The following is a 27,767-nucleotide window of genomic DNA, read 5'->3' on the forward strand; positions in this document are numbered from 1 at the left end:
TATTTTTAGAGATGAGGACACATAGGTCACGAAAAGGACACGGAAGAGGATTAGGGCCAGTGAAGAGGAAAAAAAGGGTTGACAGGATTCTCACATTATTCTCTGGATTCTCACTTTAAAGGAACACAAGACTTATAAAAACTAACCAGCTATTCTGTGAAATTGTTCATTTCAACTCTTCCCTGAAAAAAAAATTGCTAATTTATGTTCAGCAATTATGATTTTATAGCACTTTGTATGAATATTTTTGCGTTAAGTACTGAATCGGGCGTTTTGAACAGTCATGTGAACATCGTGACGTGTCGCGTGCGTAAAATACACATTCAATGACATGGTATGAATGACAGAGGCCGTTGCTCAATAGGCATTCTTGTCCGTACTTACGTCCTCGCGATGTCTTGAAACGTCATCAGTCGCGGCCCAAGTACTGTTCCAATGGGGTATATGCCACGGAAGAGGCGGGACTGTTTTTGCACATCAGCTTTGGTTCCGGTTCGGTTTGCGACGTGTGATTCCGACTTTGTGCCCCTCGGTTGCGCGTTCGCAACCCGGACCGGAACCAAACTCAAGTGCAAAATCACGGAAGTCCCGCCTCTTCCTTTGCATATTGCACATTGCAAGCAAAAGCAGTGAATGGACGGAATACCCGAATGTTGTTCGTACTGCGAGCGTCCTGCTTGTGACGCATTGCCGAAACTGTACCACGTGACTAGATGTTATATATCTGCAAAGATACTGGTAAGAGTTGCAGGTTTTGTTCTGATTCTTCTGAAATTGTGATGATACATCTTATGTTCAAGTGTGCAAATCCCAAAAACATGGGAAAGAAATCAAGTTTGACGGAATTTATTACAAAACACAGCTGCAAAAATACAAGAGCACACTTGCAAATGAAAGAGCTTGCAAAGGAATCAAAACCACCGAAATCCCCCCCAAAAAAGGAAAAAAATCAAATCAAATCAAACAAGCACCAGATTGAGGCGAGACAGGAACCAAAAAGGTGAGGTCGAGACTAGTTGGGCAAAGTAGATCAGCAAGAGGATTAGTCTGGCAAACTGGTGTACTCAGCTGCCAAAGGCAGCCTGATCAACACAACACAACACAAAACAGGTGTGTGGATAGTCATGGCTCCCCCCAGTGGCCAGACAGCAGCTGCAACAAACAAATAATGAAAGCAGGCCAACTCAAAATATAACGCATCTATAAAACGTGGCAGCAAACCTGCCATGTCTAGTCTGCCTAAAATGAAAGATAAAGAAAGAAAAAACATGATGCTCCTCTGTTGCCATTTGTTCCTTGAAGTACGAAATGCATTATGGGATATATTCACAGCCAAGCCTTCACCAAGCAACAACTGATGCATCCTTGGTTTAAGCTAGCAAAAAAGAACGTCATCCGGGAATTCCGTGTGGTCTTGGCTTATGCGTACTTGATTGGAACAGTACTTGGGCCGCCAGTGATGACGTCTCGCGAAATCACAAGGATGTAAGTTAAGTTTTTAACCGACGTATGTTGTACAAACACATTTTGAAACATCCAAATGGTAGTACAAGTCACATGATATAACCACGATGAATTACGGAAATACGCCAGCGAGATATGTGTGCTTGGGAAGTACTTTCTTGAAACCGGGCTTACCAAGACCCTGATCGTTGCGTCACAAGAATGTACTCCGTGTTCTTGATATTGAGAAACGCCTTACAGCTAAAAAGTACTTCTTCAAAAGCAGTGGAGGACGCGCCAAAGATTTGTTTCCAACCGAAAGCCGGATGAAACTGGCAGATCCATCCGCCGGCGAGTAAAAGTGGACGGTAAACATCCGGGTGTCTTGTACTCTACTAGGCTAAGCTACATGTCGTGTGCTAAGCACGCTTCATCCCACATTGGAACGGTCACTGCCCCACCCCCACACGGAATAACATGAAACCGGACGTGCTGAGGATTTTACTCTGAGCAGAATTGGCGCCGTATTTGGGATCGAAGACTGTCTCTTTCTTGCCAATTACGTTGGCAAACTCCCATTGAAATGAGCAAGGCGGCTTTCGTTTTACGCACGGGATACGGCATCATGATCACGTGACCAGGATGATAGTGTCCCACACGGTACGTTCAAATTTTGATACTTTATCGGTTTAAAATAAAATTCAGGGAATAAGGTGCCAGAGATATTTGCACTTTTGTTCTTTGTACACAATGCCCAATCCAATACTGGAAAATGCGATAAAAGTGTTGTATCGCTTTAAAGTCAGAATTCTCACTTTATTCTCAGAATTCAGTATCATATGAAACTTTTTTTCCTTACACCTCACTAGCAGGTATTGTGTCAAAAAGTACTTAGCATTGTAAAAAAAAAAAACTATCCCAATGCCGTGGGAGCGCACATGCAGTGTGGAAGCCACACGACAGCACTGCCTCCACATGTTTTCAATAAACACATAAAAAACACGCGTGGTTTTCGATTTTCAGTTTTAGAAACGTTTTGTAAAATGAGCAAATGTTTTTTTTCGCTGAGAAACAGAAGAAGAAGCACCAGTCACTCCTGCCGTGGACTCAAGGTGCGTTCAATGAACAGGCACACAGTACGAAATCACAGATATACATAGAAAAAGCTCAGACGCCTGACAGAGCGACGTGACGCATTTTTGACACTTCCCTTAAAAACTTAAAACAAAAAAACTAAACTATACTTCAAGAATACAGCATGCAATGTGAACGCACATGTAGTACATAAATATACAGTATGTATATAAATTAACATGTATACATCCTACTATTTTGAATTAATAAAAAATAATTTGAAATTCTTTTGTCAGTTTTAAAATCGCTGCTTCTGCTGATTTAGATTTTTGTCAAGGAACCGTTTCAGTACCGGTATTAGGAATGTAACGATATCCAAACATCACGATACGATATTATCACGATATGAAGGTCACGATACAATAATTATCACGATATTGTGTGGGCGTTGGCGATATTTAAAAAAGATCACATTTAAAAAAAAAAAAAAAAAGACAGCTCATACTAAAAAAAAAAGCACAATATTCCACTTTTGTACATAACAGCAATGCATATAAACCACCTACAATCTCTAATAATATTGAGGCACTTACTTGCTAATGCAAGCACACATTGATCGCTTCACAAGCAAATTATTTTCCCTTACATCTGACAATTAGCATAGATTTTAAACACAAAAGGCCAAAATATCCCTAATGAAAATTAAATTGCACTAATAAACTAGCCACTAGAGGGTGCTAGAACTGCACAGATGGAAATCAACCTGACTTTTTTTAACAGATGCGTTCCTTTTAAATATTGTGAAGATGACGACGATATTGTGGCAGTTTTAATATCACGATATTGCCCTTATCGTGACATACCTAGTATGCGTCCAGGTATTTTATGCAGGAAGAGTATCGATGTCAAAATTTTGGCATCGTGACACCACTGTCCATCATACAATTTTTAAAACGTGCGCGGGTGAAAAATATGGTTAACACTCCAATTGGAGTCTTAAGTTGCATAATGCCTCTTTAAAGTCAGAATTCTGAGAATAAAGTGAGAATCATGTCAACCCATTTTCCCCCTCTTCACTGGCCCTAATCCTCTTCCATGCCCTTATTATGACCTGTGTCCTCATCTCATGTTCTAAAAATAAATCCTGAACTCCACAGCTTGTTTACCACCATTATGTAAATCGATTGCACTAAACTGCTACTACTACTACCGGGCTCTAGACTTGGGGTGTGCTCAAAAAATCGACACGGCAATATATCGTTGCAGGCCTCATTACAATACATGTATCGATACGCAGGCGTCAGAATCTATATTGCTTGTTAACTTTAAATAGGCAGTTAACATTTGCCTTTGCAGCTTGCATTGTACCTAAAAAAATAAAAAACAGCAGCGTCTTTGAAGTTAATTGCCTTCAATTAATGCAAAAATAGCTCACCAATGATTGGACACTGTGTCTTGCTAAGAAAAATGGAAGCAGAGGAGGAATATCAACATTTATTTACTTATAAAATTAACATTGCATGTGTCTTAATTTAACATTTTTCGTATATTTTGTTTAAAAACGAAATAAAATGTTACATGAAAAAAAATGCTGTTTTTATTTCCCCAAATATTTAAAATAAGCACATTTTACAGCTGTAATTTTAATACTTGTAACTTTAATACTTACTACTGCTCCTTGCTCTGCAGTGCGTGCACATTTAGACCAGGCATGCCGCTATGTGGTAAACCTGTTAGCTGCTAACAAAAATCATTTTTGTCAGTCAGCATAACAATCATATTTGGTATACATATGATTAGAAAATGCAAGTAAATTAATGTAATATATCGGGATACGTATTGCCTTGAAGATTAAGTATTGGGAAACTTGTGTATTGCAATACCTATCGTATCATGACCCCTGTATCGTGATACGTATCGTATCGTGACGTTGGCAGCACAACCCAGCCCTACTCCAGACTGCCCCTACCTAAATGGTGTTATTTTGCCCCTAACATTTGGGACTGTGAAAGTGATTTTTTTTTTTTCTTCCCCACCCACCAACGTGAGTTTGTGGCATGTGGCACCAGGAAATTAGATACATGCATATATATCTATTTTTTAAATTATTTTTAACATGCCCCACACTTCAGCATATTTATTGTGTGCGTGCGTGCATGCGTAAATGTGAATATTTGCTCCACCGGTTGATTTAGAGCAGGGGTGTCCAAACTTTTTCATTTGAGGGCCACATCCAGAAAATCAGAAGGACGCAAGGGCCACATAATGTTATGAAGAGTAATTGTTTAGTCCTAAAAATTGTATACATCTTGTACCGATATGTTGGCAGCCGACCTTTTTTAATGGGACCAATCGAGTGTTGTGTGTGTGTGTGTGGGGGGGGGGGGGTTCAAATAAACTTAACAGATAAACGGACGCTGCAATTCTGTTCTCGCAGAATTACTCACCGTTTTTCCTTGTTGAATTTGAAAAGCGAGAGGTGCTTCGTGCATTTTTATCTGGTAAACATGTCCATGCTTGTTTGCAGCCCTGTTATAATCTACTCATCCCAGTAATGAGTGACACCATTTCGTCTCGAACATTGACATTTATTTTATGGCATAAATTGACGTTTGAATGAAAACGTCATTTCAACACGAAATAATGGAATGTTAAAAGACAAATGCATTCTTAAAGTACAGTATGAACTACTTCTGCTGTAGGTCAAATTGTATAAGGGGCATTTGAGGACAGTGCTTAGTAGAGCCAGCTGGATGCACAACTTGTGTAGCAGGTCAGCTCTTGTTGTTCGAACCACAGGTCAATCTCCTTAGTTGCACTCTCAACCGAGTCACTTCCATGTATGATGTTTCTGTTGACCAAAATGGAAAATAAAACTGCCGCTAGAGACAATACCAGAGATGCAAGTAAACGACACTTACTTGTTGACATCAATGCAGAAGTCTCCTCTAATTGTTCCAGGTTTGGAGTCTGCTGGGTTGGTTTCTCCGAGCATCACCCTGCCAGTCTTAACAACCCCTTTTCCTTCCCACACCTGTGGTGTTAAACACACACGTAATGCAATGTTGACCCTCCAAAGTATTTACTGGCTAGTTATTTTTATTCTCACCATGGCAACCACCGGACCACTGCTCATGAAATTGATGAGGTGCGGGAAGAACGGACGCTCTTTCAAGTCACTATAGTGCTGCATCAGCAGCTCCTCAGATGCCTGCAAGCATGATTGGATAGAACTGAGAAAGGATTCTGACAACTACCTTGAAAACCGATAAATGTCTACATCTAGACCAGTGTGATGGCATGTGTACCACAAGTGGCGTAAAAAGGGGGTACGCAGGATATGCACCGCATAGGGGCGCTGCGCCAGAGGGGGGCGCCAAAGCGATGGAAGGAAAATTATTTGGAGCACATGTAATGATCAAATAAACGCACGGGACTTACTCGGCGCTCCTCTGCTCCGTGACTGTCAGTTCCTCTACGCTCGCTTTTTTTTTTTTTCATTTTTTTCTCAAATTGAATTAGTTTAAATGGTTTTCAGGGCAGCTCTGTTAGTTTGAGTTATTTCAAAAATGCTTAGTTTGAGTAGTTTTTAATGATTGTGATTTATTTAATTTAAAAAAAACTAATAAAAAAAATTAAATAAACCATGGTAAAATGAAAAAAAAAAAAAAAGTATTATATTACTTAACTAATTGGTGTGTTTCAGCTGAGTTAAAAGAAAAAGCAGGCGAGGTGAGGCGAGGCGAGCCATTGGAACCAAAAGCCAAGCACGCAAAATTGTCGCCTAGGAGCAACGTCATAAATATACTTAAAATGACAATTAAAATAATCCCAAAGGCTCATATATTCAATTAATTATCAATGATAAAAATGAAGGACATTTTCGCTACACAGTAATTAGATTTGTAAACCTAAAATAGTTTGTTGTATATTTTTTATTTATTTTGTTAATGGAAATGTTTTTTGCATTTTTGTTTGAGTTATTTTGTTAACTAAAATAACCTTGGTTACATATTTCCACTACAGAAAATGCGTTGAGCACTGTGTGCTACTGCTGTTATTACTTATTTTAATTACTTAATTTTAATTAAAAAAAAATATATATTTTTTTTTAAATTAAAATTAAAGAGACAGTGTGTAGAATTTAGTGCCATCTAGTGGTGAACAAAGAATGCACCAAAGATCGCGACGAACTATGCAATATAACTAGTGATGTTTAAAAAAATAAACAAATAAATAACTTGTTGATGTAATAGAACTATGATTGAACATTGGAAAATCAAAACATACTACTCAATTTCTGAAAAGCTGATCACTTGCTGTAATATTACTGGCATCATGGCAAAACCTCAAAATAAATGATTGGAAAATGGTATTTTGGGGGAGGGGAGGGGGCGCCTTTCATGTGTCTGCACACCCCTCAAAAAGTAGGTAGTTGCGCCCCTGTGTACCACTATTGGTATGTGCTGGTACACCAAATAACTGTACAGTTAAACTGTAATTAAATTTGAAAAGGGATACTTGACTCATTGAAGAATTTTCAGGAGTGAAAAGTTAATATTTTGTCCAGAATTAGTTTGATAACTTCATTATTTTTAATGTACAATTACAGTAATACCTTTAAGGTAATTCTTCTATTTGCTGTCAACTGACGATGACATCACACTGTTGCTGAGGAAGTAGGCAATGGCCAATCTTGGCTCACCTGTTTTCTGGGTTTGGTCAGTAACCTGAGCCATGATTGGTCGTTACCCACTTCCTCAGCACAGGTTATATTAGTGATGATATTTTCAATGAAAATTGTGCAAGAAAAAGTTAGAGAAAGTATTCACTTGAAGATCACAAGGGCATGCACAAGTGGCCATCGTAAACAGCAGAGCATGCGGTGGACGTGCACAAGCTTGCACAATTGAGGTCTGCTGTTAGGTGGGGGGGGCAAACAGTCTTCTTTCCCGTATTTGAGAACTGACCGGTCGATGACCGCATTCGCTGACATGCCTAAATGAGGGGTCCTCATACTCGGTAAAATATTTGCTTCGAAGATGATAAAACAAATTGCTCGTATTACCTTTGCTAGCAGGCACGGTCGCACGACAAATCTTGCAAGTGGCATGCGCTATGGGATGATGTCAGATTCGCCCGGAGTTCCTCAAGGCTCTGGATGTTGGTTGTGAAAGTGAAAGTGAAAGTACTAGCGCCGCGTTTTGCTTCAGAGGGCCGTCACGGCGCATCCGGGAACTTAAAATAAAAGCGTCCAACGTCGTGAAAAGGAGTCACTATAACACAATTTAGCAGTAATAAATTATTTGGGCTGGGAATCTTTGACTGTCTCACAATTCGATTATGATTTTTGGGTCTACGATTCGATTCAGAATCAATTTTTGATTCAAACGATTTTCGATTTAAAATTATTTGATTGACAAATGATTTCTGCTTCAATTTACACATATGCACAACATTGTCTTGATCTACTCCAGTCTGCTTTGCAAGACAAGATGGCAAATAGACATTAAAGTGTCTTTTTTTTTTTTTTGTTTAAACATTTATTAATTTTGTATTGTAAGGGCCTTTTTCCCACAAAAACTGCATGTGGGCTACAATTGCCTTTTCCCCTTCTTCATTTCTAATTTAAATAAAATAGATTTTTGGATATCGATTCGATTAATAAATGAGAATCTTGATTCTTTTATGAATCGATTTTTTGGCACACCCCTATAAATTATACTGCATATATTTGTGGGAACAGATGTCAAGTTGTATTCTACAATTTCAAAATGTGCAGAAGATCGCAAGTTACGTCTTGTTTAAAATTAGGTAGCTCTTAATATGAAAACACATCGATCGTTTCTGGTTTGCATGCAGTAAAGAAACGTCATTTTACAATGCACATCCTATTAGACTTAACAAAATAAAAGAATTCCACAAAGGAATACACTAACACAATTTTGCAGTAATAAATTAATTAATTCATATATTTCTGGGGACTAGGTTGTATTTTACAGTTTTTAAAATGTGCATAATTTCACAAATTAGTCAGCTCTTAATATGAAAAGAAAAATGCACTGAGTTGTCACCATTGTCTCAAATGCAATTATGCCATGTTGTAGTGAAAGAAAAATGATCAACACAAATCAGTCACACTTGTTTTGTTTTTTAATGTACAATACCTATTTTAAATTGTATTTTTTTTTTTTATTCAATTGTTATGAAATTACTGTATCAATGACTAAAAAATAAACCATATTTAAATTAGGGGGGAAAATGTGCATTTTATTGAAAATTTAGATATAAATGCAAGTATAAAACATGCGATTAATCGTCAGTTAATTATTGAAGTCATGCGATTAATTACGATTAAAAATTTTAATCGACTGACACCTTTACTTTAAATACTAATTTTTCCGCTTGTTGTCGACTAAAGATGACATCACGTGCTGAGGAAGTCGGTAACGACCAGTTCGTCGACCAAATCCAGAAAACAGGTGAGCGCAGTCGTTATCTTCAGTCAACAGCAAGTGGAAAATGTGTTTTTAAAAAGGTATTAATTGCACATAATGACTTTATCCAATTAATTCTGACAGAATGTTACCTTTTTACCGCTGAAAATGGCTGAATGAGTCAAGTATCTCTTTAGCGCTTGTGACAGCTGCGACGCCAAAACCCACAGTTAGAAAAAGGCAGGGCGTCTTGACTCAGATTATCTGAAATCCCAGGATCAGGAATAGACATGGTTGCTAATCGGCTCTGTCGGTCACTCTGCACTTACAATATACTTGACTAAAAATCTCGCCACTATTGAGAAATCAGTTCAAACCTTTACAAGTCCGTAAAAGAATATGAAACATGGGAAGAGAAAATGCATAACAGGTGGAACATTTACTTACCTGGAGCATTTTCATGGCCACGAGTTTGAAACCTTTCTTTTCAAATCTTGTAATGACCTCCCCGATAATGCCTCTCTGCACACCATCAGGCTTGATGGCAATAAAGGTGCGCTCCTTCTGCTCTGCCATGACTCTTTTTAAAAAAAAATTACAAAAAAAATAAATTAAAAAAAAATACATAAATCACATGACACACATTTTATTAAGTATACATACATCAATATACGTTAATACAAAGTCTGTCTAATTATAAAGAATCACCATTGCTTACATCACCATTTTGCACAAAAAAAGGTGATAGTTCTGGCCAGTACCTCATTGTGCAGACATGGGAACCCCCAGCAGAATCAACCCTGGATCACCCTTCCTGCTACCGGTACTTTGTATTGTCACCACTGAATAACTTTAGCCACACTTCTAGGTATCCAATCAAATTTAGACTTCCTCAGCCATACTTCATGTTGCAGCAAATTGACCCATGGAGTGTAATGTTACCACTTTAGGCAGACACTAATTGACCCATGTATAAGTATACATTTTAGGAAGACACTAATTTAGCTATTAGGGCTGGGTTTTAAAAATTTAATTGATTTTCCTTTTCAAGCCAGATAATTCATAAAACCATGAATCAATTTTATATATCTAATTTCCCATAAATTCTTTAGAAAATAGATTTTAAAGGCCTTTTTTTTTTGCATCTTCCCGTTTTGTTGAAATTTACTATTTTTAGTGTTCACATGAATTTAAAAGTATTTTATTACATTTATGAAAGAACTGACTTATTGCTCTTTAAGACAATTCTGAATCTTTTTCATTTATATTTACCATCCATCCATATTTACAATTGGATTATCCATCCATCCATCCATTTTCTTGATCGCTTATTCCTCACAAGGGTCGCGGGGGTTGCTGGAGCCTATCTCAGCTGGCTTTGGGCAGTAGGCAGGGGATACCCTGGACTGGTTGCCAGCCAATCGCAGACAATTGACTTGCTGCGTTGCTATCGTCAATCAGATGACAGGTAACGACATGGCCCCGCTAGTTCCGACGACTGAAGCTGCAGATCCACTGCCAAAAGGGTTCTAAACAGCGGTTACAACGGAACCGCTCGGCCCCGAAGAAGTCCCATGGAGGCGCAAACATCCGGTGACAAAAATAAGCCGCTTTGGTGTGGAACCGGTTACAGTGGAAAAGCGACATATATGTTTGTATGTAAATTGTAGTCTGCGTGGTGCACGTGTACGCGTATGCTATGCCCGATGAGTAAGTAACCAACCAATGACATTGCAGCGGCTCATGTTTCTATCTATCCGATTGAGTCGGGGTGGGGTGGTGCGCTCTCGTTGCTACGGGAGAGCTAGCGGACGACACGGTCACTTTCGAACGTACGTTTTAAACATAGTGCAGAGGGAGATTTAAAAATTTTTTTCCACCCTCACGTACTTGAAAGTTGTCTGCATTTATGTTACCTAAAAAGACAGCGTTTATAATACAACTGAGCTACAATAACATAACAAATCAGGTAAATTTCTGGCAAACCAAATTAAACACAAATCGGGGAAAAATGTCTTATAACGGCTATTAAAAAGGGACAAAAGGTGAGTGCACACAAACACCAGAATGATTATGGAAAATAATTAATTGCGCCCCCCCAAAAAATGGCGATTGCGATAATATGTGCGACTATTTTTTTCAAGGTCATTTTCTTTTTTTTACCCAACAAAAAGTTAATTATAATAAACAATATCAGAGCTATTATATATTACAGGATCTTGAAATAAAGGCAAATGAAGCCTTTTAATATCAGTTTTTTTCTACTAGTTACAATTTACCACTCAAAATATCCAACTTTTAATGTTGCATGAAACATGACTTGTAAACGTTGTATTTATCCATTTTTTCTTGACCGCTTATTCCTCACAAGGGTACACTGTATTTATAAATAAATTCAGTATACATATGGGGAAAAAAAAAAAAAAAAAAAAAAAAAAAAAACTTAAAAAGAAACTTAGCGATCTTCAGTCAGTAAACTTACATGCTAGCTAAAGTGTCGACCACAGGTCTCAAACTCCAGTCCTCGAGGCCCGCAGTCCTGCATGTTTTAGAGGTTTCTCTCCTCAAACACGCCTGATTCATCAGGAACCTGATAATGATCCTCATATGATTCTGCTGTGTTTGAGGAGAGAAACCTCCAAAACATGCAGGACTGCGGCCATCGAGGACTGGAATTTGAGACCTGTGGTGTAGACAAAGTAAAATTACACCTGCTTATATGACGCGTAACATCTCCGATTTGATTTCAAAAACTTCTAGCATTCTGTAGCAATCCTTGTGGGTGGGTTGCGGGTTGAATAGTTTCCCATGGTCTGGATGGGCCGTGAAAGCAACACAGTACTTGTTGAGGTAAGCTAAGCGCGTTTAGAGCCGTTGTGTTCTGGCGTGGTTACGAGCGACAGTTACTTGCAAACTGCTATTGAAGAGTTGTTGTTTGGTCACCACTTAGCCTGATTAATTTCCCACTACAATACATGTACATTAAAAGAGGCTACGACGGCAGCGGCATCTAAAACGGTGTCGCAAACGGGTCGGCTGCGTGACGTCACTCCTGCGGCAATTTGAAAGCACGTACGGATTTATTTTTTTTCTCTTCACTCATTCATTCACCACACGTAGGCTGCTGTGAGTGAGTGAGTGAGTGAAAAAAAATAATCCGTGCGTGCTTTCAAATTGCCGCAGGAGTGACGCCACGCAGCCGACACGTTCGGCCGGCCCCTTTTGCGACACGCCACCCCCCGCTCTGCGATTGGCTGGAGGAGTGTAAACACTGTCTTTCCACAGAAACGTCCCGCTGTTTACAAAACAAACACAATGACAAAATACAGGCTGAGGGTGTGGGGGTTTAGGACAAAATCACCACCAAAGATTAACATAAACCCAGATGTGTAGACAGAGAAAGTTAAACTGTGTACATCCTGTATTTAAAAAGTGCATTTTCCTGAGTGAAACCGGCATACTGGGCCTTTAAAGATTAGGAGGAACCTATTTTTTTTTTTTACGCGATTAATAAGTGCTGCATATTCCGAACTATTTTGTGTTTTATTATTGTGTTGCCGTTGAATATGGAGGTAAATATGGTGCAAAAGTAACTCGTAAAAAAAAAAATAAAAATAAAAAATGTAGCTGTACAAAAAAAGTATGAATTTGTATCTGTCAAAGACCTGATTTGTACCTGTAATATAAATTTGTACCTGTATAAAAAAAAAGAAAAAAAAAAAAAGAAAAAAAAAAAGAAAAAAAAAAGAAAAAAATTTGACCTGTAGAAAGAAGTGTAAAATTCTATCAGTAAAAGTCATGATTTGTACCTGTAGAAATGACAATTTGCAGTCAAAGAAGTCACCACTAGGAGTCATAAGTGGTTTTTCTGCTGCTGTCCAGTCACATCACTTTTGCTACAAATTTCTCACTACAGATGGTGCAAAATGATTCATACTCATAGAACGCAGTGATTTGTACGTGTTGAGAAGGGGGCGGGCTCTGGAGGATTTGGGAGCGGGTGGAAGCTGAACCTCATTGGTTCAGCGAACGACAGTGGGTTGATCTCAAAAGAGGTCATGTTATTCTCATTAGTATGGACTAGGTCCGGAATCCCAAACAAACAGAGGAGTGACACCAGCATATGAGTCATTTTGGAAGAAAAGGACGTCGCAGGCATGAAAATGTCAACATGGTTCAATCTACCAACACAGTGTGGAACAGCTTAAACGTTGGTTGACATGCAGAGACCTCAAAGTGGGCAAAAAGAAACCAGTTTTAGTATGAAGGTAAGATTTATTGTACAAACATAGCTCGTAATCCGGTGCTAGCTAGCTCATCTCATGTTGCTAATTGTCACAAAAACGGAACACATTGAAGTCACATTTTCATTTCAAGATTTGAAGCCTACACGTTTGGACTGTGACTTTCTCTCCTGAATAATGTATAAACATAGTAATTTTATGGATGCATATATGATGCAAAAGTAACGTACCTGTAAAAAAAAAAAAAAAAACTCATAAAATACATATGTTTACCTACGGCGACAACTACTGCTTAGTGCTTAAATGTGAACATTACTATAGCGATGTAGAACCCTTTTGGATGTCTTACAAGATAACCTAAACCTATAGCCAGAAGTGGACAGTACTCAGCTACTTGTATTTGAGTAACTTTTGAAGAAATTAGAGTATGTTTTTTTTCTTGTACTTGAGTAATATATAGTATCTGTACTCTTACCATTATAATAAAATGAAAACAAACCGTTTTTACTGCAAGGGAATCTTTAAGCTGCTACAGGTATTTTAACCTCAACCTTTATCCTCTGTATTTATTCATTTTATTTTAAATGTTGCAATTTCTTCATAAATGTCTGTCAGGATTTTTATAGTGTCTGCTTTTCAAACGGTGTTTAAAAAAAAAAAATAATAATAATAATAATCTACACTCCTAGTTTACTCATCATTCACAGTACTCAAATATTTGCGCAAGTATTTTTTTCCTCATACTATTTTAATTTCTACTCGAATTTAATTTTCTAATGTAACATTCTGGCTTTAAACATGCTCGTCTATATGCGTCACTAAGATGTGAGCAGTGTCACTGTCACCTAGCTACTTTAACAAAAGTAACTAGGTCAAACGTTTGTTTGTTTATTTTTAATTAAAAGAGCATAATCTCCAGTTTCAAAATCTTGTTCAAAGGTGGAGGAGACAACTCCTGGAGACACTGCTGAAGTATCAGTGAAAAGGATGACCCACGCCATCAGCAAGCAGCCAAATATGACACCTGATCTTCAAATTGATGTTGACAACCACAGCAATGGATGCAGAATCTTGTTTATTGAATGATACATGTTATTTATTTGCTTTCAGTATTTCAAATAACTCCCAATAAGGATTAAATTGTACTCGTTTCACGTTTCAAACTCAAAATTGGAAGACGTCTAGAAAGCACATTCCCGAAGGTAATTGTAGTGAAATTCTCTCAGAACAGGAACCAGTGCATCAAGGATTCTCATTTGTTGGACTTGAGGTTTGATGTGCATGTAAAAAAAAAAAAAAAAAAAAAAAAAAAAAAAAAAAAAATTGTAGTCTACTTGTAGAAAGAAGTGTAAATTTGCATGTGCCACCGATATGGATACAGATGGACCAAGAAGTAACTTTTGTTTGACTACATGCTGGCATCTGCGCGAACAGAATTGTTGGGTCAGCATACTCATACAATATAATAATAATAACAATAACAACAACAACAACGCTTATACATCATGATGAATTGTAAATGCACCAAAAAGACGTCAGCCCTTTGGGGATAATGTATACTATTTTAAAATACACACTTCAAATATATAATCATGAACTAACATCTTGTGAAAGGGTGCAGAGTTCAATATATCTCAGAACAAGTATCCAGGTCGTAAAACAGAGAGGTTCATTAATGGAGTATGACGTCTCCAGCTAGTTCAATTTAGAGTGGCAAGGTTTGGATGAGCGTGCTCCTGTTAGAGAACACAGTCGCGTATTCCAGTTGACTGGTTTATGTATTGCGGTCTGCAACAACACAGACAAATAATAAATGTCAACAATATACAAATAATTCTAGTGTACAGCATGCACAAGCCTCAAAGTCAGCGTTTTCACTATTCAGCAATTAAATCAGCAAGCACATTCTACTGTCACCGCATTCAGTAATTAAACAACCAAACACAAACAATCCACATTCATGTGAAGAGCATCATTAGCCTCGTTAGCATGCTAGTCGAAACTACTAACTAGCACGGGCTGACGTGACATGCACGGGCATACATGTATGCTATACTGCACAACAAACTTTGGACGGACATTATGCGCACACACACGCACGTTCAGGAATACAGCCAGTCGGTATCTATGAGAGCGTAGAGGCTCGAGAAACGCTTCGAGCGAGAGGGGAAAGAAAAACAACTGCCGCACTATGGGGTATAGCCACGGAAGAGGTGGGACGTGATTTTGCACAACAGTTCATTTCCGGTCCAGGTTGCGAACGCGCAACCGAAGGGCACAAAGTCGGAAGCACAATTATTTTTGACGCAGCCAACACGTCACAAACCGAACCAGAAACAAACTGATGTGCAAAAATCAGTCCCACCTCTTCCGTGGCATACACCCCATTGGTGCGTTCAATGACCGCTAAAAAGAGTAGGAAATTTGAAATGTGCATAAGCTAGCTAGCATCGGATTATGATCTATGATTGTACAATAAATCTTACCTTCATACTAAAAATGCCTTTTTATGCCCACTTTGAGGTCTCTGCATGTCAACCATTTAACATTTAAGCTGTTCCACACTGTGTTGGTATTGAAATTTTCAACCAACGTCCTCTTCTTCCAAAATGAGCATAATGGTGTCGCTACGCCGTTTGCTTGGGATTCCGGACCTAGTGCATACTAATGAGAATAACGTCACCTCTTTTGAGATCAAACCCAATGCCATTAGCTGAACCAATCAGGTTCAGCTTCCGCCCGCTCCCAACTCAACACGTACAAATCACGGAGTTCTACGAGTACAAATCGTTTTGCACAATCTGTAGCGAGAAATTTGTAGCAAAAGTCACGTGCCTGGACAGCAGAAAAAAAAACTTGTGATTCCTAGTGGCGACTTGACCACAAATTGTCATTTCTACAGGTACAAATCATGACTTTTACAGATAAAATTTTACACTTCTTTCTAGAAGTAGCCTACAATTTTTTACATTTTTTTATTTTTACATGCACACTTTTTTATTTATTTATTTTAACACGTACAAAAGGTGCATATTCACTAAAGCCTAATTTATGCCTCCACGTTTGCTCTCGCGTCGATGAGCGCCGTCGATCACATGATCGACGCGAGCCATGAATTTTAAGTGCTGCGTCGCTCGTGGCCGGCCGACGTGCACACGTCGCCAATCCTTGGACGCACGTCGATGGCGGGGCGTCGCTCGCTTCTGATTGGTCCATTCGATGGCGTTTTTTCTTTTTTTTTCTCTCTCTCTCTCCCCGCCCCCTGCCCAGATAGTTTCCGTGAAGGCAACTGGCGGCGCAAATCGACTTCCCTGCTCGGAGACCACGGCTGTGCATGTGGATATGTGCCTGGGACGAGAGGCGGAAAACAACAATAAAAAATAAAAAATAAAATAAAAAACTGTGTTCGCTAAGCGCACGGCTGTTGTGTTTTGGCGAGTTTACGGCCGACACCGGTGCAAATTACTGCGGTCAAGCCAGCCGCCACTCGAAAAGACGAAGTCAAGCCAGCCGCCCCAACGATTGTTAATACTGTGCATTACGGTAACATGCCGACGTGCCCCTGCGCTGGCCACCTTCAAAATAAAAGCTGCTCAACACCTGGTTTAGGGTTTAAAATAAAGAATCATAAAAAAATAACGGTTTGTTATTCCAGAACCAGACCAGTTCTAAGGGACACTACACCACCCCAGGTATCCAGCCAAAGTACTTTAAACAAAATCTGATGTTGCATTTCAAAATAAAACTCATTTGAACATTGCAATCTCGACTATAATCCCTGATTTCAAAAAATCATTAAAAATTCATGGTTTGTTATCCCAGGACCAGACCAGTTCTGATGGACACTACAGCACCCCAGGTATCCAGCCAAACTACTTTGAACAAAATCTGATGTTGCATTTCAAAATAAAACCCATTTGAAAATTTAAATCTCGACTATTGTTGTTGATTTCAAAAAATCATTAAAAATTCATGGTTTGTTATCCCAGGAACAAACCAGTTCTAAGGGACACTACACCAGAGACAGGTATCCCGCCAAAGTACTTTGAACAAAATCTGATGTTGCATTTCAAAATAAAACTCATTTGAAAATTTAAATCTCGACTATTATTGCTGATTTCAAAAAATCATTAAAAAATCATGGTTTGTTATCCCAGGACCAGACCAGTTCTGAGGGACACTACACCACCCCAGGTATCCAACCAAAGTACTTTGAACAAAACCTGATGTTGCATTTCAAAATTTTTGAATCAGCAATAATAGTGGAGATTTAAATTTTCAAATGAGTTTTATTTTGAAATGCAACATCAGATTTTGTTCAAAGTAGTTTGGTTGGATACCTGGGGTGGTGTAGTGTCCCTCAGAACTGGTCTGGTCCTGGGATAACAAACCATGAATTTTTAATGATTTTTTTTAAATCAGGGATTATAGTCGAGATGTAACTTTTCAAATGAGTTTTATTTTGAAATGCAACATCAGATTTTGTTCAAAGTACTTTGGATGGATACCTGGGATGATGTCGTGTCCCTTAGAACTGGTCTGGTCCTGGGATAACAAACCATGAATTTTTAATGATTTTTTGAATTCAGGGATTATAGTCGAGATGTAACTTTTCAAATGAGTATTATTTTGAAATGCAACATCAGATTTTGTTCAAAGTAGTTTGGTTGGATACCTGGGGTGGTGTAGTGTCCCTCAGAACTGGTCTGGTCCTGGGATAACAAACCATGAATTTTTAATGATTTTTTGAAATCAGGGATTATAGTCAAGATGTAACTTTTCAAATGAGTTTTATTTTTGAAATGCAACATCAGATTTTGTTCAAAGTAGTTTGGTTGGATACCTGGGGTGGTGTAGTGTCCCCTAGAACTGGTCTGGTCCTGGGATAACAAACCATGAATTTTTAATGATTTTTTTTAAATCAGCAATAATAGTCTCGATTTTATTTTTCAAATGGGTTTTATTTTGAAATGCAACATCAGATTTTGTTCAAAGTACTTTGGCTGGATACCTGGGATGGTGTAGTGTCCCTTAGAACTGGTCTGGTCCTGGGATAACAAACCATGAATTTTTAATGATTTTTTGAAATCTGGGATTATAGTTGAGATTAAAATTTTCAAATGAGTTTTATTTTGAAATGCAACATCAGATTTTGTTCAAAGTACTTTGGTTGGATACCTGGGGTGGTGTACTGTCCCTCAGAACTGGTCTGGTCCTGGGATAACAAACCATGAATTTTTAATGATTTTTTGAAATCAGGGATTATAGTCAAAATGTAACTTTTTAAATGAGTTTTATTTTTAAATGCAACATCAGATTTTGTTCAAAGTAGTTTGGCTGGATACCTGGGGTGCTGTAGTGTCCATCAGAACTGGTCTGGTCCTGGGATAACAAACCATGAATTTTTAATGATTTTTTGAAATCTGGGATTATAGTTGAGATTAAAATTTTCAAATGAGTTTTATTTTGAAATGCAACATCAGATTTTGTTCAAAGTACTTTGGTTGGATACCTGGGGTGGTGTACTGTCCCTCAGAACTGGTCTAGTCCTGGGATAACAAACCATGAATTTTTAATGATTTTTTTAAATCAGGGATTATAGTCAAAATGTAACTTTTTAAATGAGTTTTATTTTGAAATGCAACATCAGATTTTGTTCAAAGTAATTTGGTTGGATACCTGGGGTGGTGTAGTGTCCCCTAGAACTGGTCTGGTCCTGGGATAACAAACCATGAATTTTTAATGATTTTTTGAAAACAGGGATTAATGTCAGAAAATAAATTTTTCAAAACAGTTTTATTTTGAAATGCAACATCAGATTTTGTTGAAAGTACTTTGGTTGGATACCTGGGGTGGTGTAGTGTCCCTCAGAACTGGTCTGGTTCTGGAATAACAAACCGTTGTTTTTTTATGATTCTTTATTTTAAACCATAAACCAGGTGTTGCTCAGCTTTTATTTTGAAGGTGGCCAACGCAGGGGCACGTCGGCACGTTACCGTAATGCACAGTATTAACAATCGTTGGGGCGGCTGGCTTGACTTCGTCTTTTCGAGTGGCGGCTGGCCTGACCGCAGTTGCAAATTGGCAATAATTAATTGCCACGGTGATGAACTTACTCTCCCCCCGGCTTTGTTTCGTGTTTCTGAATTAAATTGAACTTCCTGAATCCGTCATAAAATGCAGAGGAATCGCCACTCTGTGGCGGCCCAGCCATAGCGACAGCGGGACTTGGTGTGAAACTCCAGCAGACACCGATGTGTATTGCGCACAAGTCGGAAGGCAAACGCACGAGCGGAGCTCCAACGTGACGCCTCGACGCGAGCCTCTCGCAGAAGCATACTGAGGCCTTAAGAATGCGCTGCGTCCGGTAATGGGGTATATGCCACGGAAGAGGCGGGACGTGATTTTGCACATCAGTTTATTTCCGGTCCAGGTTGCGAACGCGCAACACAGGTGCACAAAGTCGGAAGCACAAGTATTGTTGACGCAGTCCACACGTCGAAAACCAAACCGGAAAAAACAGTGTGCAAAAAAAAAAAAAAAAAAAAAAAAAAAAAAAAAAAAAAAAACCAGTCCCGCCTCTCCAGTGGCATATACCTCATAGCGCGAAATATTGCACCACAACTGCACCAGCAGTCTGCGCCCAGTAACCCAGCTATTCACTCATGTTATTGCTCTAATCATATACCGGCGCAAACACGCCCACAAATCTGACAGCTTGGAGCAAATTTGCACCCGATTTACCACACAAGGCAATTGATTTGCGAGAAAGATGACATTATCAGAAAGCGAGGTTGGACCGAGATTAGCGTTTATAGCGCCATTAAGCTGTACAGAGCAGAGAGGACGACAACGGCGTCATTCATTCATAAAGTACAATTTTATTTTATTTTTTTTTACAAGTTAGTGTTGCACCAGATTTACCTCCATAGTTGAGAGCTTGTGGCAAAGATGTCATCTTCTGTTATGCCTGATTTCCAAGTTCATAAACGCAACAAAGTGCGTGGCCGTGACTTGGCTCGCGAGTAGAAAAGAGAGACCTCCATGAGGGAGCATGTTCGATGTGAATGCTTCGATGGCATACAAAAACTGTTTTGGTTATTAAACGCGAGTTTGCTGACTAAATTGCCTCTGCAATCCATAAGAGACCTTATTAATATGTTAGCGTACCAAACATTACGTTACACACACTGTGTTAATTATTGCTAGTTTCCAGACATGACTATCACTATGCCAGAAATGCTCGACATCAGCCACAACATGCTTCCTTTTTAAATGCCGCTTTAAATGGTGTGATGCCAAGACAGGGAAGTTTCCATCGTAGCCAAGTGCTTCTCAACTCTGGTCCTCGTGGCACACTAGCCAACCTGTTTGCCATGATGTCTCCCTACCTTTACAAGCTAGTGAGGACAAATTACATCAAACAAAATGATAAAATTACTGGACACCCTAAAATTGACAACGTCATTTCAAGCAAATTCGGAAGCGGACATGCCGGACTTTTCAAACGTCAAAATTTCGACAATAGTTTCTGGAATTTCCCATAGTGTCTGTGCGATTGAACAGAATAGGATACGCTTACAGTGGAAAATAGCCTGTCGGCCTAGTTCATAAAACGTCTCCTATTCTGAGTGTGCATTAAGGCGATTTTACAGGTTTTAAACGTTAAGCAGAGAAAAATTAGTCACGAAAACATCCCAGACCTACAATGCTCTACGAATTAAATGATGTTGCGTTACCGTAATAATGGTCCTGGAGAATTCCAGCCTTCAAACGCTGCGATAGAAAGCTAAAAGACCGCCCAGTCTCGCGCAGCCGCTTTTTATGCGCAAGGGCGGAGACTCGTCATGACTCATTTCAGGCATGCGGCCGAGGGCAGATTAAACGTGCCCAAGGAGGGAGGACTTCATTTTTTATTTTCATTTTTTGTTGACAGCAGGTTCAGTTTTCAAACAAATGAAACAAAAATTGTTGGCAATCTTACCTCTTGCAAATTTCGTATTAATGGGCAACTTTGTGTGGGTTCCCGGATCTGGCAAACGGAGCAGGCAGCTATACTCAGGGTCCGACCAGCATCACGTGTTGTAGTTATTGTCCACTGATCTGTATATAACTGGATAGCTGATACGTAGGTCATGACTTTTGAAGCCGCGAGGCCGCCATATTGCCACTCCCAAGAAACGTTTCTCCGACAACGATCCTATACATTTACAGAAACATAAACATTTGACAGTATTTAGTAGAAACACCATGATTCGTATGTGTTTTAAATTTGTTAAATATAAACAAGAGGACTTAAGATATTCTACAACTTACATGTATAAATTATGCTTGCTGATGTTTACAGGAGGAAACTTCCATCCATCCATCCATCCATCCATCCATCCATCCATCCATCCATCCATCCATCCATCCATCCATCCATCCATCCATTGTCTTAAAGGCATAATTGACTCATTGAACAATTTTCAGCAGTTAAAGGTTAACATTTTGTCCAGAAAGAATTTGATAGCGTCATTATTTTTCATGTACAATTAATACCTTACATGTACAATTAAGTCATGAACTCAAACTTAACCCTGGCTTGACCCCAGACATGACACTTCCTATGTGCACTAAAATAATTATTGAGGGAATATTGAAATGCCTATAACGACCTTCCACAAATTATTAGGCAATCCATCTCTTTATCTTCTTTTAAAAGACGTCTTAAAACCTATCTGTATTCTTTGCTTTTTGGCGCACCATGAGACTTTACATTGTTTTTGGTGTTTTGTGGTGTATATGAATTTGATGTTCATTTATTCATTTATTCATTTATTCATTTATTCATTTATTCATTTATTCATTTATTTATTTATTTATTTATTTATTTATTTATTTATTTATTCACTCGCCTACTTCTTATTACTTTACTGATGTAAAATGTATTTACTTGTAAAAAAACAACAACAACTTGTATACTCAAAAATGTTTACTTTGTTCTTGTTTTTGTTGCCTTATTCTTTACTGCACAACCGATTTCTTTTTCATGTACAGCACTTTGTATTCAGCAATGCCTGTTTTTAAAGAACTTTATTAATAAAGTTGAGTTATCTCCTGTCCTTGGTCCTCTGTAATTTGTTTGTCATAATGAGTATATGGTCTTAAATTTAAATGTGATTTCAGTGTAACTGACAACCAAATGTCACATTTTCTTTTTAATTTTTATCAATGGCTTTCAGTTGTGCATGTACAATATTTAGAACTTTTATTTACAACACAAAATCCACAATAACTCATTTCCATATTATGGGCCCTGTTTTATTAAGAGTTAAAATCAGTAATGTTATTTTGAGTCTATTCACCTTGTACAGGCTTATAATTAAAATAATCTTTATTTTTATTTTTAATTGTAATTCTTGATAAAAACCTGCATTGCGCAGCCCGACCGACTTCAAATCGTGTTATTTGACTTTACTTTGCACAGCAATGAAGTGTTATTTGTTTTCCAGTCCACTCATTTGAGATTCACTTCCCACAATTTCCTCCTCTGTGGGTCTCCGGTGAACCGATGCATCATAATAGTGTTGCCTTGTCGTTGCGAGCAACAAGGCATGATTGGAACATGAAAGTGTTAACACCTATTGCAAAACATTACGAAAACCCAGCAGTATAGTAACAATATGGAGTCCATATGTCATGTGGCCAGCAGTTGACCAGCGTAGTAGCTCTGAAACCGAGTTGGCCAAACTCGATCAACGGCTCTGAATTCAACTGTGCAAGGGCGCCACCGTGTGGCAGCCCCCAGTTATCCATGTTCGGTATGTTCCCTCCTTTTGAGTGGCAATGATTTTCTTTTTTTTTGCATACTATATAGGCACCACAGAAATGTAGGTTACCTAACAGTCTTTTATTTTGACACTAATGGGAAGCGCAGAGGTTGTTTATCCATACTTGACGTTGGTGTTTTGCTTCAGGGAAGACTAATCGGAGGAAAACATGTCCATCGAATTTGACAGACCTCTCCAGTTTTGTGATCCTCCCATCTCTCAGGTTTTTCTGCCTTCACATTGTTCAATCGGCATCCGCCGCATTGATGTGCTACCGTGAACAGTGGATCCGTGATTTTTTTTTTTTTGCTTGGAATTCTCCTGTATTTATTTGTTTTAATGCTGACCGAGCGTCACGTTTATCACGGATTTTGATGACCTACTTACTTCATATGGTGCTGAATATCTTGTATGAGGTGTCTAACACGATTCAGCCTTGGAGGAGAACGTCTGAGATATTTCTAATGACCGTGGAATGAAGATAAAAGATGGACATATTTGGAGGATTATTAATCATTTTCCCAGCCAGTTTTATTGCCTGCGTATCAGGTGAGTCATTCATGTCTTCGTGGTCTACTCCTGCTCTTCATGATGAAATGAACGCACTTCCTATAGGTGCACTAAAATAATTATTAATGAGGGATTATTGAAATACCCATAATTATGCATATCGAAAAATAAAGGTCTGTCCATCCATTGACAAGAATACCATGCAATGTATCTGTGCATTAGTGATGGCCTGACCGCAGTTCAAATCTGGTATGGCTGCTAAACTGAGCCATCGACGGCGCAGACGATAAAGGGGACGGAATGGGGTGGGTGGGGGCTCGGTGGGGGTGCTGTGTGACATCCCAATCAGATTCATATTGATCACGAACCGTCCATCCCATTTTTGCCGCGTAGGGTGACAGAAATCACAGGTAATACAGAACACTATGTTCCGTTTCTATTGGGGGAGCCTGAATAGCTGACTGATGCGTTTAAGTTACACAGGAATGTCGGAATTTTTAATTTTAAGTTTGAATTGCACCCCTCTTCCTAAAATCGGATCACCAGTTCATTAGGGCAGAAGAAGTTGGAAAATTTATTTTCTTTGTGTGTTAGCCAAGTGTTCAAGTTATAACATGTAAATTACATTTAGTTTTTGTTGTGGGTGAAGGGTAGCGGGGTATGGGACAATAATATTGTGGAAATGTAGGTCAGGTGTGGGAAAACTTTGGTTTATGCTCTTTTGTTCGCTGTATGCAAACAATTCTACTTGAACATTTATTCATGTTGTGTGTTTTGGTTCGCCCCGGTTGGGGTCTGCTATGATAATAGCTTATAAGGATTTCCGTGCAAGCATGTCACAAGGTGGCAGTGCGATCTCGACAGGTTCAGTAGATAAGCACAGGATTTTTGGGATAAGTTTTAGTTTTGTAGTCAGACAGGGACTTATATTTTTGTTTATTTTATTTACTTTGTAAGCACAATGTCCAATATACAGGGATAAAGTCTTAGTTTCTGAGCTGGAACATAAACGGAATCCACAATCCAGTCAAACGAAGTAGGGTGTTTGCGCACATGAAAACATTAAAAAGTGATATCATGTACTTGCAGGAAACTCATTTATGATCGAGTGAATATACAAAACTGAAAAAAGCTTGGGTAGGGCAACTGTATTATTCGAAAAATGATGATAGGGCACGTGGTACAGCCATTTTGATTAGAAAAGGCATTCCGTTTTTTTTTTTTTTTATCACACACTATTTGTGACCCCTGGGGTTAGATATGTCATACTGAGTGGCAAATTGTATGGTGTACAACTAGTAACATTGGCTAATGTGTATGGCCCCAACTGGGACGATCCACCTTTTTTTTCCACAAATTTTATATCAGAGCTTAACAACTACCAATTGATAATAGGGGGTGACTTTAACTATGTTCTGCATCCTAAACTAGATAGATCAAATCCCAGATCGGGTAGCAGGATCTCAAATGCTGGCACAGTTATTAAATCGATTATGGACACATATGCACTTTTTGATCCCTGGCGGAAGGCTAACCCAACTACTAGACAATAGAGCGCTTTCACTGATGTCACGAACTCGGCAGTAACCCGGATGCGCGGCCATATTGGCGATATTGACGTAAATAAGCTAACGCAAGCTAATGGAGAATTACAATGATAATTGTTTGGCGAGTCTTTATCGATGTCAAAACAACTTCAAAAGCTCGGCAAAGCCCACCAAAGATGCTAAGGCTTATAGGGACGGACTTGGCAACACAGGAAAAAGCCCGCGATTTGGAAAAAATATGTCTTATCAGGGGTACAGATCCCTATGAGCTGGCCACCTCTTCTTGGATCCATGACGACCCAGCGATTTTTCCTTCAATTACATACCCCGAAATTGTGAACTCGTTACCTGATTTTCTCGCCGAGCCTGTACACAGCAGAATACCTTAAATCCTACAAAGGTTTGGAAGCTTACAACCAAATGGTGTGTGCATGGGTGAGGGAGACACCTTACCAAGTCATCAACGTACCATAGTCTGGATCAAATAAGGAAATAAACTCTGAATAATTACAAGTATTTCAGTGAACTGCTGTGAAGTTTTGCACTTCAGACGGTTTACTTGTGGTTTGAAATCATGTTGAATTAATTTATGTATATATTTATTTTTTCCAAAGGTCGAAGAAACGTTTGTTATGCCATAGCATAATTTATAATACACTCATATACACTGTTGTATTTATAATGCGGTTGAGATGCATGGCTTTCTTGAATAAATGTGTGTGGTTCTGAGTGACATTCTGTATGTTGTCTTCCATAAGCATACAGTAACAATGATTACTATAAATAGCAAATATTTTAGAAATATCTTGAGGCTACATATTTGCAGACCAGGCTCTCACCATGTTCTCACCACTAGAGACCGCTATTGTATTACTATGATCCTTTTATTCTGATCGTTGAATTGTAACAAACTTCTGTCATTGCCTTTACTGAAAACAGCTCACTAGGTATAGACCGGATAGTTGCTATTATTAATACAGAAACACTCTAATCAAGCTTGATGCATTTAGCATTTCATCTGTGTGTTGTTTTATTTTTATTATTATTCTTTTTTTACATGTTTTAGTTAGTAAACGAAAAAATAGTCATCTATTAATGATTAATGGTATTTTATTTCCAAAGTGAATATGCAATACACTAATCAAAATCAACATCTGATGGACAAAGGTTCACCATTGTCCTCCACAAAGTTCTCTGTTGTGTTAATGTGGTGCGGACTCCAAGGTATCTCCAAGATGGCTACTTCCGGGTTAATGACGCGCCTGATGACGTGTTGTGAAAACACTCTATACTCCTTTTTTTTTTTCACCAGTTCACCACTCTTTTTCTAGGATTGACTATTTCATAGTAGACGATGGGACTCTTCCTATGGTCAAGGATTGCCAATATAATAGTATAATTATTTCTGACCATGCCCAGTACAACTGGATATTTGTTTTCCAGAATACGTCAGGCCATGTCGGACATGGCGGTTTGATCCCTTGTTACTGTCTAGAAACTCGTTAAAAAAATTCATTTCACAACAAATGGATATTTTTTGGGGAATTTAAGCTTATGCCAGGGCTACCATTAACTACAGTGTGGGAAGCTTTCAAGGCCTATTTGAGGGGACAGATAATTTCATATACGGCTTATGAGAGGAAGAAACGCAAACAGCGCTTGGAAGAACTAATTCATAGCATAGCAGAGGTGGACCGTAAATACGCGGAGTGCCCAATGCCGGACCTTTATAGAGAGAAGTTGTTGTTAAAAACTGATTTTGACAACCTCTCTATTAAACAAACAGAACTGCTGTTCTTTAAATCAAAACAAATATTTTATGAGCATGGGGAGAGGGCTGGAAAGCTTCTAGCCCACCAAACTAAACGAGCCTCAGCTGAACGAGCCTGTCCCGAAATTCCAATGGGTCTGGGAGAAATAACCACTAACCCTTAGATAATAAATGACCAGTTTAGACAATTCTACATTATCCTCTATAAGTCAGAACTACCAGACAATTTATCGGACATAGCTCTGTTTTTGGAGGGGTTAGCCACCCCTACAATCAGTCCAGAATACCATTTACAAATAGACAGAGACATTAAAGCGAATGAAGTAATACAGGTAATTAATTCGATGCAGAATGGCAAGGTAGGAGGACCTGATGGGTTCTCAATAGAAATATACAAGGAATTTGCTGATAAGCTGGCACCAATGTTTTGCCAGTTATACCAGGATATTTTTTTTTTTTTACAACAGAAATTTCCAAAGACTATGACCCAGGCAATAATTTCAGTATTACTGAAGAAAGGTAAAGATCCCCATTTATGTGGCCCAATTTGTCTGCTGAATTGCGACTACAAAATTCTAATCAAAACATTCGCTACTCAAATAGACAGTGTTATTCCACTTGTTGTCGATCGGGACCAGACAGGTTTTATTCCAGGCAGACAGTCCTTTTATAATATACGTAGGCTGTTCAACATACTGTCCACTTCACAGTCCACATCTGAGCAGGTCCCAGAGGTGGTGATCTCCTTAGATGCGGAGAAAGCATTCCATCGTGTGGAATGACCGTATCTGTTTGCTGTCCTGGAAAGGTTTGGTTTTGGTCCGTCATTTTTGACATGGATTCAAATACTGTATGATGCACCCTCTGCGGCGGTACGTACTAATAGTATTATCGCGGACAATTTTCCTCTTCATAGATCCTGCAGGCAG

The 27,767-nt window shown here is 38.7% G+C and overlaps 2 protein-coding genes across 5 annotated transcripts in view; one reads left to right on the forward strand and one right to left on the reverse strand.

Moving 5' to 3' along the window:
* Nucleotides 1-5,084: 5,084 nt before the first annotated feature.
* Nucleotides 5,085-21,040, reverse strand: LOC144004784 (nucleoside diphosphate kinase B-like). The gene is made up of 5 exons (XM_077502311.1): nucleotides 20,938-21,040; nucleotides 9,402-9,534; nucleotides 5,627-5,728; nucleotides 5,439-5,551; nucleotides 5,085-5,368 (listed from the first exon to the last, which is right to left on the reverse strand). Exons 2-5 carry the CDS (start codon nucleotides 9,528-9,530, stop codon nucleotides 5,254-5,256), a joined length of 459 nt encoding a protein of 152 aa, XP_077358437.1. The 5' UTR covers nucleotides 9,531-9,534; nucleotides 20,938-21,040; the 3' UTR covers nucleotides 5,085-5,253.
* A 1,946-nt stretch (nucleotides 21,041-22,986) lies between these two features.
* The window catches only part of LOC144004783 (carbonic anhydrase-related protein 10), a 53,711-nt gene continuing 48,930 nt past the window's right edge, over nucleotides 22,987-27,767 (forward strand). For all 4 annotated transcript variants that reach the window (XM_077502307.1, XM_077502306.1, XM_077502310.1 and 1 more), the window contains exon 1: nucleotides 22,987-23,559. In XM_077502307.1, the coding sequence (XP_077358433.1) occupies nucleotides 23,499-23,559 (61 nt within the window). In that variant the 5' untranslated portion in view covers nucleotides 22,987-23,498. The remainder of the gene's footprint in view (nucleotides 23,560-27,767) is intronic.

This window comes from Festucalex cinctus, chromosome 17 (assembly GCF_051991245.1).
Source record: "Festucalex cinctus isolate MCC-2025b chromosome 17, RoL_Fcin_1.0, whole genome shotgun sequence".
Lineage (NCBI taxonomy): Eukaryota > Metazoa > Chordata > Actinopteri > Syngnathiformes > Syngnathidae > Festucalex > Festucalex cinctus.

Coding starts and splice junctions, on each gene's coding strand:
- LOC144004784 (XM_077502311.1), bottom strand. CDS start 9,530: ATGGCAGAGCAGAAGGAGCGCACCTTTATTGCCATCAAGCCTGATGGT. Junction 5,729..9,401: donor TGGCCATGAAAATGCTCCAG/GTAAGTAAATGT, acceptor TCATGCTTGCAG/GCATCTGAGGAGCTGCTGAT. Junction 5,552..5,626: donor GTGGTCCGGTGGTTGCCATG/GTGAGAATAAAA, acceptor TTAACACCACAG/GTGTGGGAAGGAAAAGGGGT.